General features: G+C 41.8%; 1 protein-coding gene across 1 annotated transcript in view; it reads left to right on the plus strand.

Annotated features, from left to right (window-relative positions):
• Positions 1-20,326, plus strand: part of LNX1 (ligand of numb-protein X 1) — a 70,913-nt gene that overhangs the window by 14,076 nt on the left and 36,511 nt on the right. The window contains exon 2 of the mRNA XM_067297153.1: positions 18,545-18,786. Within this exon, the coding sequence (XP_067153254.1) occupies positions 18,545-18,786 (242 nt within the window). The remainder of the gene's footprint in view (positions 1-18,544; positions 18,787-20,326) is intronic.

The following is a 20,326-nucleotide window of genomic DNA, read 5'->3' on the forward strand; positions in this document are numbered from 1 at the left end:
GTCCATTTTAATAAGTCTTGCATTTAAATTTTGCTTATCTTGATGATTTTTAGAGGACTGAGTGTACATCATTTCTGGCAAACATACTGCTTCCAATTTCTTCCCTCAGAGGGGATTGAATTCCAGCACATTCTTGTTTTATCCTCCCAAGGCATGAGTATAACGAAATTGGACAGTAATGTTTGCTGCATTTCAGTATTTTCTCCTTTGTCCCCAGTGGTTTAAGCATCTGTAGGTCTGAAGGCACTTACAGTTGTGGTCTTTTACTTCAAAATAAATCAGAAGAGAATAGACCAAAACAGGACAGAGTATTAAATAAGATATATAGTGTACATCTAGACTTGCACTAAATATGTTGAGCTGACAGAGCAAATAAATGCAAAGTCTTGCAGATCTGCCTTTTTCATAATCTAAGCTTGAATAATAGTAACATGACCCACGTGAAAAAAAGACATTTATAAAGGGAGGCTGAGACCAAGTAACCCTCTTCTAGAGTTGATGAACTGTAATCCACACCAGATATTTCCAAAAATCACTTGCTTCTGTTCCATTTACCTCCCAACAGAATCCATCCTTTTTCCTGCCCTTGCCCTTCCCCTTTCCTCAGCAGATACTTAGTTACATCCCTCATATTTTTGTTAATTCAGTGTTGCAGAGAGGTTTAGGCATATTCTTACAAAGAAAATGCATTTCACAGATTTGCGATAGTCTCCTTGCCTTTTGATAATGTCTGCTAATTCTTGCTCAGATCTTCCTGTGCTTCATGTCTCTGTTTTTCAAATCCCCAGCAAATAGAGGTCGACAATGAATGCAAAAAAATACCATAGTGATTTTGTGCCTTGTGGGGCTTTACAACACCAAGAGAGCTCACAGCTGACAGAAAGAAGGTTTTTGTACTGAGAGCGCTTGATTTGCCTGCATGTTGGGTAAAAATAACCGTTTGCGCCTCAATAGTGCTTACCTTTTGCAGTGTTACATAAACTGTCTTGATGCTACCTGCCAAGCATTAGCTGGCTGCTTCTGTCCTGTATGTGTTTTGGGAGAAAATGCAGGTTTGAAGCTCTGTAAAGGAGTCTTTCTTTTGGTTCCCTTGGTATGACTTGTAATACTAGTTCAGTCTCTGTCATCAGCAGTGCCAGACTGCATTTTGGTTTCCTTAACCATTTTCTGCCTGGCTGTTCCTGTCTATTCTAAATCTTTGTCTTTCCTTTTCTTCATCTGACCTCCTATTTTCTTTACCCCTCTGCTCTTGCCTTTCCCACAAACTACCGATGAAACGTGTCTGCGCTGCTCAGTAGCAGCAGTACCAAAGAATCAATGTTAACAGGGGAAGAGTGGCCTTAAACAGTGCACTGCACCATGGCGGTATTTTTCTCCTATCCAGCAGAGGGAAGAGAGAGAGACTAGGGGCAAGCAATGAACTGATTTAAAAATATAAGGCTTTCTTGGACACAGACCCATTCTAACCACTGTGGTAAATACACAGAGACAAGATCAAACAAGGGCAGAGTATGCTGGTCATGCATTTAACTGTGACAGGCAAGTGGAGATCACCTATCCATAATTTCAAAGTCACTTAAATTTGGTAAGTTCAAAGTATTAGTGCATGGTGAGACCCTGCTGCCTGAGCTGTGCTGGCTGTGTCCTCCTCGTTGTAGTGATGGTGAAGCCCTGTCTGCTCCTTTCTCTAATCTCCAAGCACCTGATGCCTCTGAAATGACTATTCCCTTGATGAAGTTGTCTCATTCAAGGAGAGTGGGGAAGAAAAGGAAAGACAGGGAAACTGGCTGACTTGATCTGTTGAAGACCCATGAGGTTAAGTACAATGATGATGAGCACATTAAGCCATGTGTCTTGTGTCTCTGTAGACTATTTCAGCACTGCAAACTCTGAGCTGGTTATGCCTCTTATTTTAAGTTTATGAATTAATGTATGAGTAAACTGTGAATTTAAGCTCCTGAGCTTAATTTCAGCAAAACATGCTGAGCTGAAAGCTAAAAACAAAGGAAGCTTTATGGATTGACCAGGTTTAGTGAAATTCTCTTTATATTAACTTCACTTCAGCAGTTCTGGTGAACTCTAAACATTTGTCTGTTAGACTAAACCAGGTTAAGCCAGGCCATGAAATAGTTCAGCTTTAGAACTGACATTTAATGTCAGAGTTTTATCTACTGATCCTCTAGCTAGTTAAATTACCACCTGGACTGAAATCCTTAAAGGAGTTGCAACTGCCCTGTATGTTGAAGCCCACTACAAACAATGAACATAAAATAAGCCACGGAAATAGGTATGATAAGTTCTCCCACACTGTAGTTTAATTCTTCTTACTTGGTTGATTTGCTTGGCTCCTGGGCCTTCTCTCTGGTTGTTACACTATCTGCTATTTCTGCTCAGAGGAAGCTATGCAAGATGGAGAAAGAAGTGAAGAGAGTAATACCAGCATGCTTGATTTTCTCCTCACTTAAATTATTTCTACATAGATATTGTTCCACTGACTTCAACAAATGACTCTGTCGATTTTCATTGGAATGAATTAGGAGGAAAATGAGACTTTGTGAACAAGGACAAACATTTATTTTTTACATATATAGAGAGAGATGCAGTAGTAAGAAGCTGCATTTGGGGAGAGAGGAGCTTCTAACTCTGATTCATAATACTAGTTTTGATTTTAGCAGAAACAGCAATTCTAAAAACCAGAACATCCCTTGAGGACATGTGGGTGAATTAATTTAGACAATATAAATAAAATGTCATGGACTCCAGCTTCTGCAATCTCTGTGAATGCATCCCCCCACCCCACCCCAAAAAACCCCTGTGTGGAAGCTTCATAAAACCTCAGACTCCACTTTTGCTGTCCCTTGTGACAATGGTAGCTGCATGACAGCAGATTTTACAAAATCCTGACTTTTCTCCCATTTTTGTTGAAATTTATCTCCTAGCCATGGTAGAAACAAATTCCATGACTTTACACTGACCAAACAGTTTCCCTGTTCGAAGAAGGCCCTTTTAAACAGGCTACTTTCAAGAGACTAGCATGACTGATGGTAAAATAGATTCATCATCTTCAGCTAAAGCTCAAGAGTGCAAAAAGGCTCCCTTGTTTGTCTCCAGCTTTGACGCTATTCCTTGTAAGGGTTATCCACATCTCCACTGAAGGCTTCAGGAGTTTTAAAGGGAAAGGGGTCCATTGCCTGTGACAGAAGCTACAGAAAAAGCTGCAAGAAAGGCATAGCTAAAGGCTAGGAAAGCATCCTGTTTCCCACTGACCACAGTGATGGGGATGAAATAGGAATCATTTTGGCAGCCTCATTTTAGCTCAGTGTCCCAGACACAAAAAAGTAGAGGGTTTGCATTTTGCTTTTTGTTTTTTTGTTTGTTCCAGGGAAATTCAGGCTTTACAGTTTGGGTGATCTTCATTCAAAAAGCTTCAGCACATTTTTCCCCCCCTTCTCTTTCTCACTAGTAGTGCTCGAAATACCATATGCCACTCCTTCCTCCCTGTCTCTCTATCCTCCCACTAAACCTAGGAGTCCTGCTGTGTTTCAGAGCCAGAGTCCCCGGGCACAGAGGAGGAGAGCAGGGAGTACCTGTGTCCATCTGAGAGCTGCCACGGTGCTCTTGCTGCTCAGGCACACACCGACAGGATTTCAAAACAAACTTGAGGTCATATTTTGCCCCCGATGTGTGTGACTTCCTGCAGAGCCCAGGGATATAATTTTATTATTTGTTTCTTGGGACCTGGTGGAATAATTGGTCCTGTGCAGACCTCAGAAAGCAACCTGCCTTCCCTGCCCCAGGAGGCTTGCAAATGAGATAGATGAAGTGGTCAGGGTGAGAAAGGTGGCGGCATGGCTGGAGTCCTGAGCCGAAAGCCAGGCAGAAATCCTTGTTCAGGCATTCCCTGGATGTGGCCATGCCCAAGGAGGAGAGGGATGATACATCGCTATTTTAGTTGCAGAATCTGCACTGAGACACTCCTGTACTCTCATTTTTCAGAACTATCCAGATAGAGAAACAGAGAAATTTGATCCTATGTGATTTTCTAATTTATGTGTCTGTTTTTAAAATGGCGTTTGTTATTTGTAAAGTTAGTCAGACCCAGGTTTCCTGAGCAATGTTTTCAAGAAAAGATTATGACTATGTGAAGCATTGGCTTGGAATCACCTATTGGGCTGTCCGCTGCTGACAACTCCCTAGGCACCTCTGTTTTCCTCTCCGACGTTTCCAAAAAGAACAGCTGTGTTGTCTGTGGTCCTCTGCATCAGGGAAGCACGCGTTGTTGTTCTCCTCCCCTCTCTTTAACTCCGTTGCAAAGAGCACTCCTTCCACGTCTTCTCAAACACTCATATGGAAGAGAAATGGCCCCCTCCCTTGCAAACCAAAAGTGCATTGTTAGATCCTGACCTGAGCACATTAATTTGGACTCCGTGATTCTGTTTGGATCCCTGAGCTCTGCACCCTTCAACTTTAGCAATATTTGGATGCAGCTCCAGAGCTCTGTTTCAAGTCCCAAGCTCTTTTATGCTTTGTGCATAATAAATCAGCTAAAACCTTCAGCTAAAGCTTTATTAGGTAAATGGTAAAGCTTTTAAGGTAAATGGGTGTCTTTTATTTTCACTTACCTCTATTGTTTTTGTTAGAATTGCTGTGATATCTGAAGGGGAAAAAAAGTGCTGCCTCTACAGTCAGGGCTCTAGGAGACTGCTTTTATTCCTTTTGCTTTTTGTACTATGGTGGTATAGAGAACCCACAAATGAGCCAAATCTGCTTTGTGGGAGACAATCTGAACAAAAGCATAGCAAGTCCTAAAGACTTTTTATTACACAAGGAATAAAGGGAGCCTTTAACTTGCTTTCCAGACATGACATGGTGCAGGGTAGAATGTGGCTCTCACTGAGCTCCTAAGCCTGAACTATGGAAAAATGTCACCTCCTAACTGCTAGACAAGGGTGACTGAACGAATCATCTTTTTGCAAGTTAGGTTTCATCATAAAGGATGCTGCTGGAAAAGTCTGCCTACTAATTTGGGAGACCTTTTTCTCTCTGAGCTTATTAGGACACCAGTGATAAAATGATACTTTTAACATGTTGATTAACAGAAAACAAATTATCAAAGGAAAGAAAAAAATGATCTATTTTTTTTTGTCCCAGTAGCAAATGGATCCCTTGATTCACTTCCCTGTGTAACTTGTATCCATTGGCATAAATGTCTGTCCATGCCTCGGTATACCTGATTCTTTGTGGGCTAAAGGAATGGGCAGGTATCTTTACAGGCTTGAACACATGGGATAATTACCCAGCCACTACCTAGTATGAAGAGAGGAGCTCTGAGTGCAGAGCCTGGCACTCCAGGGTGCAGTGGCCTCAGGAAACTGGCATCTAAGATTTGCTCTGAGATCCCCAGTCCTCGCTGGGAGCCCGGAGAATGGGGCGAGGGGAGAAAGAGAAGATGTTACCCCAAAGAAACGGTGTGAGCCTGCAGAGAAGTTAATCCATAATAAAATCGGGTGTGCTGTTACAGCGCTGTTTTTAGGCCAGGGTAGCTTCTCTGGTGAATGCTCTTATTCTGGAACAGGGATGTCTCCAGGGGAACTCTTCTGGGATATGTGTTTCTATGCATATAATATATATACTGTGGCTGAGGTATTGTTCCACAACCACTCTGGTAATCATTTATTTCCCTCATGCAGACAAGCTCTTAGTAAACAGTACCATCTCTGGAGGCTGATGTGGTTAACTTTTGTACAACTGTTTGTGCTCAATTTTGAAAGGTCTCCTTAATACCAATATCTAAATACTCAACAAGCCTTCCTATGTGATGCTGTCACATCTTCAGTTAGCTTTTAAAGAAAGAGGAAAATAATTTGCTGTGAGACTCTTGTTCTGTTTACAGTCACTAAATTGTTAGGTATTTCTCTTTCTTCTTCCTGCTCCTTCTCCCTCCCTATAACACCACTATAAACAAAAGCTGTTGAGTGCTGAGCATCTGGTTTTGCCCTTTCAGGAAGATAACTTGTTTCAGGGCAGTTTAGAAGTTCTTAAGCCACAAAAGGTACAATCAACTGAAGACAGATAAACCACCAAACATTGATCTAAGGCATTGCAAAAAATACTAAAACAGAAACATATCTCAATTGCTAGTATAAATATTTAAATGCATTGCTGGTTTTGTTTAGTCTGTCTCCATCATTTTTTTTATCCTCAGTGTTCATATCTAGTGTGAAGGAGATGGTATTTTGGAACCAGAGAAAATTTTCTTATTGTAGCTGTAAGATTATTCCGTATTAGAAAACTGGTCAGGGTGGGTGGATTAGCCATCTGCATTGACAGGCCATTACAGTAATATTTACATAAAGCAAGTAGGATTTGTTTTAAATAGGTCTGGATGTGGGCTGCCAACACATCCAACACCTCCAGCATGCTGCAGTCTGCTGGACATAAGTATAGATGTTGTACTTGAGCCTCTGACTATTGGTGATGGCTTGGATCACCTTGAGTCATGAGGTAGGTAGTCCCTTTGCTGTGAAAATTAGCAGGAGATGAGCCATAGCCTGGGTGAGCTGCTGGAGCTCACATTGGTAGCTCCCTTGTGAAGGACCAGGGTCATCTCAGTTTGAAAAAGACAGGCCATAATTATCCCCCTTCCAGAGTCAATAATGAACTGACATCATCTCCTATGCCACCTCATTTTTCCTTGAGGGGGTCCACCACCACTGCTAACTAGACCTGAGTCTACTTGAATTGTGACATTAAGAAAATCACAGTTGAGCTGGAACAGCCTCAGGCTGACTGCGTCACCGCGATGCCAGAACCTGTCAGAAAGAATTCATGGTTTGGAAGCACTTCAAGAAAGCCTCTTAAATAGCAACCCAAACCCATTTTATAGCAGCAGCAAGGTCAAGCAGGATGTGCCATCTCCTAGGACAGCAGGGGCAAGGCCTCAGTCTCAGATTACCTGGAGAATATAACTGCAACTCACGCTCAAGGTTCAGTTTTCCAAACCTGCTGCCCAGGTCTGTCCATGGTGTTTTAGTATGCCCAGCTGCATGCCTGATGCTTGTATTTTAGTTTCCAAAGCAAAAATAGTTATTAGAGCTTGAATATTGGACTTCCCATGGCAGCAGTGGTATGAAAAGGGAGTGAAAGAGCAGGCTCTTAACGAGCACTGTTTCTGTTTTCTATTTCCTGTATTTTAGTAGGATGAGTAGGCAAATTAATGCATTTTGTACTGGGACAGTATGAGATGACTGTCCCTTACCCCCAAAATTTTTAGTAATTGAATAATTAAAGAAAAACTGGAGCACAAACATTATTGTTATTTACACCACACAAAAATAGCATGCTGTCTGAGAGAGTAGAAATGACTGGGAAAGCCTAAAGAAACCTGTAGCATCTGCAGGCTAAAGCATATGAAGAAGCAGCAGTCAGAGCAACTTGGGCTGAAAGTAAGATATGGTGCAAAAGATATTTTCTCCTTCCCCTTCTCACCTTTGTAAGGGAAATCTATTTTGTGCTGTTGTTAATACAATGCCCGCTTCTGAAGGCACCTTTTGTTATTAAAGGAGTCCAGGGTCAGATCCCTGCTTCCACCACTGTTTGTTATGTATGTCTGTACTATGTTCGTAACATACTTGTGTGGCAAGAAGGCCGAGTTGATTGGCTACTTTGGCATGCTTCAGAGTATGGATGCCTGGTCTGTGAACCTTAAGGCCAGGACTTTTTGCTCAGCCGGAGTGCATGAGCACAACTGTGAGCAGTTACTTACAAAAACTAGTGTCAGTGGGTAGGCAGCACTTCTGTGGGTTGCTCCTCCCCTCAAATCTAAGATATGCATGAGGAGCCTAAGACCTTTTTTCAAATTCGGCTTAAAGGAATTTGGGTAAAAAGTGTTTCTGGTAGTTCCTTTAAAAAAGAAAAAAAAAAAGAGGCAATTTGAAAAAAGTATTTTCCACAATTTTTACAACATGTGTATTTCTTACCATGTGAGTTTGGGGAAGACTATAAACAACATTCCAACCATACTTGCACTGCAGCTGAATAAGGACTTTCTGGAGTCTTCAAATGCTTTTAGAATGTGTGTTTATTTTAATGGAAGAGCTACATATCTCACTGAATATTTCATATTCAACTGGGTGAAACCCATCAAACCACAAGCAGTGAAGATTTTTGCATGTCCAGTGGGTTTGGGGAGTTCTGTCCTGAAAACTGGCTCATAATATCCTTCTGCTCCATCCTCTTCCAACCATATGCACAAAGGGAAAGACTGCAGAGATAGGAGGAGCGGAAGCCAGAACAGTGTTTCTCTAGAGTTGAATGAATAAGATGTACTGCTGGCTATGTTATGTTCACAGAAACTCATAAAATGAGACATTTAATCAACAGTGTGAGTTATGTACTTTTTATGCCAGTGTCAATACTCATTTAGGCTGAAATCCTGGAATCTAAGCTCTGTGATGCACCAGGAAATGTTACTCTCCCCTCCCCACCCTACAAGGATCCCGTGTTGTTTGAGGGGTTTACGTAAGACAGTGACTCTGAGTTGCATGTAGTTCACGTTTTGTTGGATTATTTGGGGGTCCTTGTTGAATATCAGCCCATGAATTGGGAAAGACAGAAGAGCTACTTTTTAAAATAGGAAACATCTGTGACATACTGTGATGCTTCTTACTCATTGCAGCAGAGACGTTCACACAACACTCAGATGGGCACCAGACAGGGATCTTTGTGTTTTATCAACTTCTAAGAAGGCGTATGAAGACCTCCCTTTTCTGACCCCAGAGGGAGGCAAATATGTTTTCAGAGTGCAGTGTGTACCAAGATGTGTTAGTGATGTAATTTAGACACTCATGCTGACCTAAAAGGGATCTTATGCAATCTTTGGGTAACTGAGGTCAGGGGCAAGTGCCACTATAGCACTAGTGGCACTTGGGTGCCACTTCCTGGGTGGCTCTTCATACCATGGTCTAGCAATAAGAAGGTACTAAGACAGCATTTGTTGCTTACTGACCACAGACTCATCGTTTCTTGTAATTGCAAATTCCATAGCATGCGTGTTAGTAAATTCAAGGGTCTGATGGAAACACCTTGAAATTGAATGCAATGTCCCCTTTTTATTATTTTACATTTCTAATCTTATGTTTCACTACTTTATGTCAACAGAAGCTTAAAACTTAATCTCAGCAGTGCTGACTTGTTGAGTCTGTGGCATAGTAGGTATTTTGATTAGTTGTATGGAACAAAGAAATGTGTGTTAAGTATGTGTAAATGCAAAGTTTCTGTTTGGCAGGCTCTTCTGCCTGTAGTTGCAAGAAACTGCTTACATTGATACTGTCTTTTTCATACTGTGATTGTTGTCAAAGAACCAAAACCTCTTGTCCCTTTGCAAGCTTATTTTGCTCACTGCGTCATAAACTTTTTATAGTATAGGTGGGGATACAGGGAGAGGATGACAACGCTAAGATATTAGGTTCCGGGATACTAGTTATACCTGTTGAATATAATCAAGTGATCAAAACACTGAACAACAAGCATGAAAATACATGAATCAACAGATTGGTGCTTATTCTTAACATTAATTATATATGTATCTACATAATTGGAAAAACACAGTGGATTGTGTAGTATCATGAGGTATAGCACTGCAATACCTTAAGAATTTCTTTGTCCTTGCATTTATTTTGTCACAGATAACTTGATCTGAGCAGCATTAACATTTTATTGAGCCCTAGTATAAATGCTCTAATTTTGCTTAGGCTTTTTTTTTTAGTTAAGATTATGAGATAGATATTCAGTGATCCTGTAGTCTCATTACATGTGATCTCACTTTCTTTTGTAAAAAGTTTGAATTATTATTTTATTAGTATAAGGCAAAATCAACAGTCAAGATTGCCCTCTGAATACTAGTGCTATTTTTTGAGTGGTCTTGGATGGACTTGAAAATCAGACATGAAGCTGACAGCTGCTAATGGCTGTTATGTTACTCTCCAAATACCTGACTAACATGTATTGCATGCAATTGCTCCCTACTGTGGGCCTTCCGTAGGTGAAAGAAAGTACCAGTATTGATCAGCAGCTGGTGATGAATACTTAAGTTTTCCATGAAGAAACCTTTTGGGGAGGTGGGACTTTAATATATGTGTTCTCTCTTCCTTTTGAAACCATGTTCCATTTTTCCTCAAGAGCCGGGAAGGTGGAAGTTTTTAAGTTTTTTATGTGGAAAATGGTGCAGTTCTGCAAGGTGATGAATGCATCTGGTAGAGTTTTAATCAAGTTCCAGCTCTGCTGAAGTCAAGAGGAGTTTTTAGTACTCAGGACTTTAACACAGCATTCAAACAGGGTTAGTGTATTAAAACAATGGTTTGTTGTAAGCTATTGAATACTAAAAACACTAGAAGCCATCAGCAAGAGTTACGGGCTCTCATCAGTTCAAAGATGCTAGCCCCAGGCGTCTTATTTTTCCCCCTTATTTTGCCCTGAATGTCCTAACCATGTACTCACATGCTCCTGGCTGTGTTGGTATCTGAGCACCTGCCATGAGTTAAGGGATAGTGTGCTAGTCCTGTTTTCCTTCTTTGTATCACTTGGTGTGAGTAGTTTGCGTGAGATACAATTAATATTATTAGCTTACTCTTGGGAGCTTTAATATTTAATTGAGTAAGTTTCATATAAATAAATACTGCTATTATTTTGCATAACACAAGATCACTGAGGTTCTGAACTTGTAGCTAGTAACTTCATTGTGATGAATGATGTTTGTTTATAGTAATCTAGGAGCTAATAGTAATTAATAGGCTTACTGTAGTCTTTCACCCTGGTTAATTTCTTATTTTTGTTGCTCTAGGTCTACTTGTGTTCTACAAGCATTACATTTAAAAGCAGCTTTGAAAAAGGTAGAAGCTATAGCGGCAACCAAAGGCCAAGCCTTAAATGAGCAATGAAAACAGACTGCTGATGCTGTACTGTTTTCTCAGAGTGCTAACGGCTTCAGGGGATGGGGAAGGGGCAATGGAAGGTGAAGCTGCAAATGAAATTGTAAATAGTAGCTTCTCTAAAGTAGTAGTTGTATTAGACAGCTTCCGTGTTAGCCATGGGACCTGGGCTAATCCATAAGAGAAGCTGGCTTTTCCAGCCCATATTCTGGCTTGCTCATCTAGACTGTCTTGAACAATTTACAGCTTCATTTCCCTATATGTAATACAGCTGCAGTTATATTGCATTATAATACATACATATATATACAGATATATATGTATGTATTATAGTATACGTATATATGTATGTATAATGTGTGTGTGTGTGTGTGTGTGTGTATGTATACACACACACACATATTTTTTGGAATGGCTTAAGACTGGAAACATTTGAAACCGTGCTTGACCCTTGAAGAGAAATCAGTATAGTTGTAGTTTTAAAACCATCAGTGACAGAGTAATGGCCTGGAAGAAGTGTCAGGGGAGGGAAAGATCATGATCGGGACAAACAGTCTGTACAGTCCCCACAACTGCGGTCATTGCACAATAATCCCAATCATGATTTTTGCCTACAGTTGCAGGCAACTGGTATTGTTTACCTATTTCTTTCAATTCTCTGTTCCCATGATAGAGACTAATGGGGCTCTTTAAATATTTCATAATAGAAGCTAATGCTGGTGATTGAAATGCAACTTTTTGCTTTTTAAAGAAGAGAAAAAAATCTTAAACATGACCACATTACATGACACTTTGGCATCATGTACATGAAATTTGAATCTTACAATTTGTTCAAGAATAAAAATGTGTTCCAAGTTCTTTCAGCTGTCCTGAAAACTAGTAGGAAATCTGGAGATTCCTCCCTTTCCTCAGTATAAACATCCACATTTAAAATGGGTATTTGGTTTCTGTTGCACAGAGCAGAATGCTTGTTTAGTATGTGTCTGGCATTGGCCGTCTTTTCCATATGAAATTTTGGGAACCATTGGGACCGAGTTGTGAGCTATAATTCCATTGTTCATCAACCCAAAGCACATTGTAGAACCTGCACGCATTCCTTATATTATATACACTTACATTTTGTTTGATAGCATCATAGTGCGAGAGCATTGTGGAAATGACAGCTCTTCCCTGGGGCCAGGTCTTTACAGACAGGACATAACACAACTTTAGGCTTTATTAGTTAGGTAGTTCTAGACTTTGTTGAATTATGATGGCTTCAGTAAAACAAAAAGCAGGAAAAAAATACAGCGATTTGCAGAATTTAAGCTGAAATAATGAAGATTTGAGAGATTTTTCCTTTCTTGTGGGAAAGTGTATGATCTAAATATCTTTAACATAAAGAAATAAATGTTATGAGGATCTTTATAAATACTTATAGAGCGCTAATGCAGAAGGATAGAGCCACTAAATCTACTATGTGTTTGTACTTTAACACAGATCTCTGGCTGACAGTAGAGAGAGAATAATATTAGAAAATCTCCCTGACAGCCATTTGCCTCATCGGCCCGTGTATTGTACTTATCAAAGCGTTGAAAGGGAGACGAGCTGTGTTTATGGAAGTGTGGGGTGGAATCACTCACCCTGAAGCTGGTGGAAGCAGCGGAGATCAAGAGGCCGACCTGCACTTCCTTCCCAGGTGGCCATGATGCCACACGAGGGCCACAGGTGTCAGGGAGTTGTCTCTAAAAGGCTTTTGTTTATAGGGGCATTGATACATAGCAGTGAAAGAGTAATAGTAATTGGGACCATTTCCCACTTAAGTTGGATGAAAAATGAGCTTTTTTCTCCAAACAAGATGGCAAGACTCTGACACTGTGATAAGGGAGACCATCAGAGAGAGGATAACTAAGTGCATAAATGTCAGGGTACTGAGTGCATAGGATAGCAGTGGTGAGCATCTGGAAATGTTGCTGGCCCTATCATGAAATTCAGATGCAGTTGCAGAAAAGAGCCTGTTTGGAAATGCATATTTAGACATAGTTTTTGCAGTCTGACTTTCAAGTGATGTCGGTTGGAAACTGTAGGCCAGGAGTTTAAGCTTTGCTTTTAGACTGCTCATCTCCTTCTTTATGAAAACTGAGGAAGGTTTATGGTAGACAGGACCTTCCTAGCCATAGCTACCTCACAGTAGCCCAATGAATGCTCTTGGCATGACACAATCCTTTATAAAAAGCAGAAAAGGCAAATATGTTTAAAAAAAAAATCTAATTACTTATTTATCAAGGGTTTTTTTTCATATGCAGGGTTCATGCAGTGGTTAATCTTTGCAAGAACCCAGAACTATCAAGGAAAAACATTGCTTCACCACATCTAACTGTTAAGCATTCAGTTTCAGGATTGATTTTCATATGCAGCAAAAGAGGAATTTGGCATTCAGGACCAGGATTCACAAGAGCCAGCTTTCTGAGAAAGGATGATACAACATCATTGGGTGTAACAGGCAGCAGAACATTAGTCAGCTTCGCTGTTAAAGATATTGATGTCTTTGGCCTCTTAAGTACCTGTGTGGTTAGTCTGGAGGGGAGATTTTGGATTTGTTGCCTTTTGGCTTCGATCTGTAACATGGGATTTGGTTTAAGGTTAGGTGCCTAACTCCCTTTTTGCTTTTAGCTGCAGTTCCCATTGCGCTGTTGGTAGTATTAAGATCAGAAGAGTCAGTGTGTTCCCTGCCTGAGAACCAAGTCAGTTCACTTGCTTTTGCTGGATTTTCAGGGACTTTAGAAGTGAGAGGTTTGGCCTAAATTCCCTATGGTTGGTGTTTGGGTTATATTTAGACTACAACCACTGCTGATACAAACATGGTGTGAAGGCTTCCCTTGGGAGAGGAGCTGCCTACGTCTCTCTGCGAGGCAGCTGCTCTGCTTCAAATCCCCCCTCCCTCAGGCAAGGTAGGAGCCTCTCATCGCACTGCAGGGTCTCACAAGAGAGGCTGTCAGCACTTGATTATCCACGCTGGTCCTTGCTGGTGACCATCAGTTTCTCTGTCATCCTTTCCACTGGATTAGTTTGGTAGCTCCAGCACAGTTGGAGGAGTTCATATGACGGAGTTGGGATGCAATGCACACTTTGGTGCTTCTGATCCTGGCTTATATCAAGTCTTGCCCTAGCCCAAATAACACGGGGACAAGACTGCTTCCAGTGAGGGCCTAATTGAAACATACTTGTCTACCCTAACCAGGGTTTAGCCTCCAATCAGTCATGACAGCCCATTATGCAGTATTTTCGTCTGCTGGGCAATCATAAGTGCTTTGTATACATTATTCATAATTGCACTCAGACAATGTGTCCCTTGCTGCTGTGCTAAAACAAAACAGTACCAAAATACGAGTGACGTGGGAAGTTAGGTCCGGAAAGCACTGTGGAATTGGGCAGGGAGAGCTTCTGCTGTGTGTGTTTACACCAGGGCTGGCTCGGGAGCAGGGGCTGGTTCCCCATCACTCGCTAGATGAGGTTTCCCCAGGGAAGTTGGGTGTGGGCTAGGCGGAAAGAAGAGCAGCCCGTGAAGTGACACAGATCAGAAAGCCAAGTATGTGAGAAAAAGCAAGTATGTTATAAACACATCGTTTCTTTTCTTTCTTTTTTTTGATTCTGATTGCAGTTCATTTAGGTAACTAAAAGTGAAGTGAAAAATCGGTACAGTTGTCCTTGTTTATGTTTTGCCGTTAGGGTTCGCCCCTGTGTCAGCCTGAGTAATGGAAATCTTTGAGGTCAGCTTCGCTTTCAGGCCTTCCCTGCTACACTGTGTGCATTAGAGATGCTGCAAGGAAAATGCGTCATTGTCGTAAAACCACTGTTTTCATTTGAATTTGCAATACTCAGAAATGTTTCTGTTGGCCTGGAGTTTGCACAAAGCTTGTTTTTGCAAACTGTGGGACCAAGTTAAGGCAGCTATGGGGTTTTGGATCTTCTCGCTCTGGCGCCTGGGACATGCTACTGCTGAAGCCTAGCCTGCAAAGCTTCTGTTGCTTGTGAGTGAGGGGACTCGTGGCACCAATTCCCTCCTGATGCGCTGCTGCAGCACTGGGAGCGAGGCCTCCTGCAGAGCTTGCAGGGAACCTGTCTAGGTAAAGCTTTGAGCTTTAGGTAAAGTTTGTGCGCAGTCAGAGGTCCCTGGCAATCATCTTCCCGAGCTCCCCGCTGCCCATTGGCTGCGCTGTGGCTCGATCACGCCACCAAGCCTTAGCACAGCACGTCGCTGCTGGGGAGAGCCGGTGATAAAAGAGGCCATGCAAGAATAAGAAACCATTTCCCAAATTTCCTGATTGCACCTAATGACGCTATTTTAATGGCATGAACTCAACAATGTGTATTTTTCATGTCTTTTTTTTATCTCTTGTTTTTGGCCTTCAAGTTGTTTCCCTATCATACAGCAACACAAAAATGCTTGCTGTCCAGAGCAACTGAGAAGGAATATAAATCTGCAGTTCACCTTGGCCACCAGACAGCATTGGTTTCACTTTATGGCTGGCCTATGCTAATCAGGTATCTTGCTCTGACTGCCACCCCTCTCTTCCAGCTATAAATCAGGCAGCTGATTAATAATCACAGTGAGAGAGACAATTAGTACTGGCATGCAGCTGTTTTATGGATCTCTCTTTTCTGGAAGCCAAATCCAACCATATGGAAAAACATAGCAGAGATACTATAAATATGATCCACTTAGACAGTTGTCTCTTTCTGTTTTCTGTTACCACAGCAGTGTCAGCACAAGGAAAACAATGAAAGTGAAGGGATGCTGTTGCAGATTTTATTACAAGTTTGAGGGTCTGGTATTTTTTTTCTTCTTCAAGGACACTGTGTTAGTCTGAAGAAAGAGAGCTTGCATCTTGTTCATGTATGCCTGCCACAATTATTTAGGAAATAGATGCAGCACTCAGACTTGAAGAGCTTTGGTTCTCTTTTAACTATTTCTGGAAGAATTAAAAAGATATGCTTTTTGCTTTGTAGCACGATAACTTGTCTTCTCTAATAAGCCACATCTTAAACTTTGTCATCCCTCTCTGCATTCAAAGCAACTGTCTGCTGTTCACTGCAGTTGGACTGATCTTGTTAACTGGATATCTGTAGTGAATTCAGCAGCAAAGACTAAGAATTTGCATAAAAAGTGAAGTGTTTAGTATAAAAGCACAGAAGAGCACCAAGCAGCAACTGAACCCATGTAGGTGGAAATCTTTGGGCAGAGCCCCATCTGATCTTCATGTCAATCTTCATACTATCCACCAAAAATAGGATCTACCTTTGAGGACCCATTCACAGGACCGCTTTCCTAATATCAATTACTGAAACTCCACTGGCAAATTAAAAAAAAAAAAAAAAGGAGTAGGAGTAACTGATATTGCTCTTTATTAATAAATAAGATTATTTCATCAACACCTACTCAAGCTTTTAAATTATAGTCTCCCCATCATCGTCTCTTATTATTGAATCTTTACACATCTCTGTAATGCAGAGATTGTCTTTTGAGAATAGCAAACAATTTACCACAAAGCCATTTTCTTGTGTATGTTTTATTGCTGTGGCTTTTTAAACTATATTTAACAATTTTGTGGAGTTTCACAGACTTGATTAGTAAATGTGGCTCCATTGCAAGTTCCGACAGAGGTCAAGGATGGTGAGGAGAAGGGTTCCCAAAATGTTGTGTTGGAGAGCTGTATGTAGGATGCAAGAGGGGCCTTTTTGGTTCTGCTCCCTATGAATAAAAAGGACAGCATCCCGCTAAGGGCTGGGATGCTGGGGGGGACATACCATTCTCAGGAGCTGAATGAGGACATCAGGCTTCTTGTTGCTGGAAGGATATAGGGAACTGCCTTCTGCAACAGAGATAGGAGAGCTCCTCCCTTCCATTTGACACCATCATTGTTGCAGACTCGTCTTGGAATAAGTGTCCCAAATACCTTTTTCTTGGTGCTTTGAAATAGTTGGCCAACCTTCTTTTCCACAAAAGAATATTTGCTTTCAAGACATCTCCTTTTCCTTGTGAAAGTTTCAGAAATAGCTTCTGCCACAGCCTTTCTCATCCAAACCTTAAAGTGTGTACAAAGCGCATGCACAGCTGCATCAGTATGATAGGGTTTGGGGGTTTTTTTATTTTTAAGAGGGAAACTTTCAAAATTAGTATCAGATAAATGATGGAAAATTGTAATTTAGTGCTAAAAAAAAGTTTTTAATTCAAATTTTTTCTCATAAAAAGACAATACCCTAAGAGAAATTAAATCGCCCCTCTGAAGCTGACACAGAAAATTCTGAGACTCCTCCTCCTTTCGTCTTTCTGTCCCAAGAATTGCTTTTATAAATGATTTCTCTTCCAAAGCCTCTGTTCAGGGTACTATTTTTTTCTGACGCTTAACTCACTAGCGTTGTGTAGTGTATGCATTTTGCATTGCCTTTGGGCATGCCATATATTACAAAGAGCTTTCTATCCCTAAGGGTTTGTGCAGCTATTTCTGTGAATTCATCCTACAGGGTGTTTTTATGAAAGTCATCAGTTAGCCTTTGCCATGAAGAAAGAGATAATAGTAACAGTAAGTAGGCCAAGCTCATCAGATTTCTATTGAAAGGCAGATTTCTTTTAATAGAGTGAATGAAGTTATAATGGCTGGAGCACTGGGCAGAAGTGGTGCAGGAGAAAAGTGACAGGTGCTGTTTCCTTGGACCACACTGGTTCTTCAGTTGTTTTATAACTCTAGTTAAATACTGAATCACAAAGAGCACAGCGGCCTTTAATTTCATTAAAGTGACTTTCTTGCGGGGCCGGTGGGACCCTCGCTGCTGCCTCTTGGGCTTCTTCCTAGATCAAGGCAACAACCCCCCTTTTCCAGTTGTTCAGCTCAGCTGGAATAGCAGAACCAGCAAATTCATCCATGTGGCTGGATATGAAAACAGTCCATTACCTACAGCTCAAGAAATGAGCTGTATTGGCACTGCGGAGGCTTCCCAGTTCAGACCCAATTCCCGCAGCCCCGAGGCATTTGAACCTGACCTGGAGCGCTCTGTTCATTGCATGCGCTCATCTCTATTCGAAGTGTGGGCCATAAATTTGAGAGAGAAAGGCCTTATGCTGACTACAGGACAGCAGCGCTGGGCTCCCAGTGGGACTGCTAGGGTGGCTGAGGAGGTGCATCAAGGCGCAGAACGAGGTGTGGTGGCTTTTATTTCGCTGGCAGAACTACAGAAGCAATCAGGCTGCACCCTGTTTTCTTTCATTAACCAAAGACAAGGGGCAAATTATAGATTCTAGCCTTTGGTTTAATTAGCCACCTGCCATTCCTGTCTTTTTGCATCCACAGTAACTATTTATACACATGAGGCTACAGGTAAGACTGTGGCCCTCTCTCTCCCTTGACCAGCAATAGTCTTTTCAAGTAAAATGATAGTTCAGCTATTTTGGGAGACCTTCTTTTTGATTCTGCATAATGCAACAGGACTGGCATTTTTCTCCCTTGTTGAGTGTCCATATTTCGTCAGTCACCCCCATAGTCATAGATTATACTGCTAGTGATTTCTAAGCTTCAGATACTTACTGTAAGTAGGCAACATTTAAATACAATTTATTATCATGTCTCCCCTTCCCTTAGATGTAAAGGAGCATCCCATTACGGCCTTACCAAGGAGCGGAAGAGGCGTTCCCAAGACTGCTCTCCGGACCATAGCTCCAGTTTAGCCGTGGCCGCTCTGGGCCCTGAACTCTCTGCAGCTGCAGCCATAGCCTTAATGACAGACGAGCCGGGGCTGGTGAACCCGGCCTTCAGTCCCATGTCAGAGGACAGCCAGGCGGGCAGCAGTCCCAGAGACCCACACCGCAGCAACCAGCACAGAAGTAAGGACTAAGAATGATTGTTTCAGAGCTTAGCGGCCTCCTTCAGTGTTCATTCCTGTGAAATGTATGTTGCTGGAAGCTTAAAAAAGAAAAAGGAGAGCCAAAGATTGGATTTTACATGGCTTGCCAACATGTGCGTTCAGTGACCTGATGTATTGGATGTGAAAAACAAATTTGCTTGGGCAGGGGCAACATCAAGCTGAAGAAAGCCTTGGTGCACACAGTTAAGCTGCAGGTCCTAGGAAAGGTTATTTCAGCAAGTCAGATCAGTTGGAAGAGTGACTGGCATGCGTAACGTGCTGGGGAGATGCTGCAGCTGTGCAATGGCTTCGTCAAAGTGTGGTGGCCTGGCCAACCCCCACAGGCCACGCCATGGGCACCTACCCAAAAGCCAGCTGGGAACTGCGCTTGGCAGTTGCAAATTATTTACTGGAAAACAAGTCTTAAGTAATGCCTTGGCAGCTCAGGGGATGATTTGCCAGCCTCCAAGCAGATGAAACTCAAAGGAGTTCGTCCTGCTGAAATAACCACAGGGACAAGTTACACGAGGAAATCTTGCCTTGACTCTTCGCCCCTTGTCACCACACAGAGCTCTGACAAGTGCCGTATTTGACATATATAGCCTGGCCAAAGACTGACCCAGGAAGCATTAACAGTGAGGTTACAGCTTATATCAGAGGACTCTGAAGCCAAAACTAATATCCCACCTTGTATTATCCCAGCTGTGTGTTAGGAGAATGGACAAGGAGCTGAAGAAAGTTTAGAAAATGTGCAAGGCTCTCCTCTTTGTGAGCATGGGGCAAGAGAGACAGGAAGGGAGGCAGAAAGAAGAGAACACCAGAAAGGAATTAAATCCTGCTAGTTTTACGGAGTTTTGAGGCCACAGTCTGGTTTGAGGGAATGTGTTATTATTAGATTACAATGTTTGGCTAGCATGCAGAGCTCAGAGAGACAGAGCCATAATAGTCAGGAAGATGGAAAGGATAGTGACATGTTTTGAAACTACTACAATTTTTTGGTATTGCCTTACCCAAGTCAGAAGATGTGACTTGGTTGGTCCCTCCCACCTGGATAATCTTTGATTTTAGATATGAAACTCTTGACTGTTGTTGGACGCTTTGGGAACATTACAGTTTTGAGGCTATGTGGTATTTTTCACTCCAAACAGCTATTAACAAATCTTCCAGCTTTTCTCTTCTTGTTGAATATGCACAGCTTGTTTGTGGGGCAGTGCTTCTTCCTTTTATATGCATTTTTCACTGGATTGCTGCTGATTCTGCCATGACTATGGATTATTCTGTCCACAGGCTGCCACACCTGCAGGTACAGATTTGTGTGTGTGGCTGGCAAAAAAGACAGGGGAGGTGGCAATTTTAGGGTGTGGGACAGAGGTAGGATACTTGCACCCGGATTCAGGTGGGTGCAGCCTTGGAGTCAAATGCAAGGGCAAAGGGCAAGAAGCCTTGCTGTGGCTGTTATGCCCTGTCATATGCCAATAGATAGAGAAATGATGTGCTCCTTTAGGGTTTACAGGCCCAAA

Source organism: Apteryx mantelli, chromosome 5 (genome assembly GCF_036417845.1).
Source record: "Apteryx mantelli isolate bAptMan1 chromosome 5, bAptMan1.hap1, whole genome shotgun sequence".
Classification (NCBI taxonomy): Eukaryota; Metazoa; Chordata; class Aves; order Apterygiformes; family Apterygidae; genus Apteryx; species Apteryx mantelli.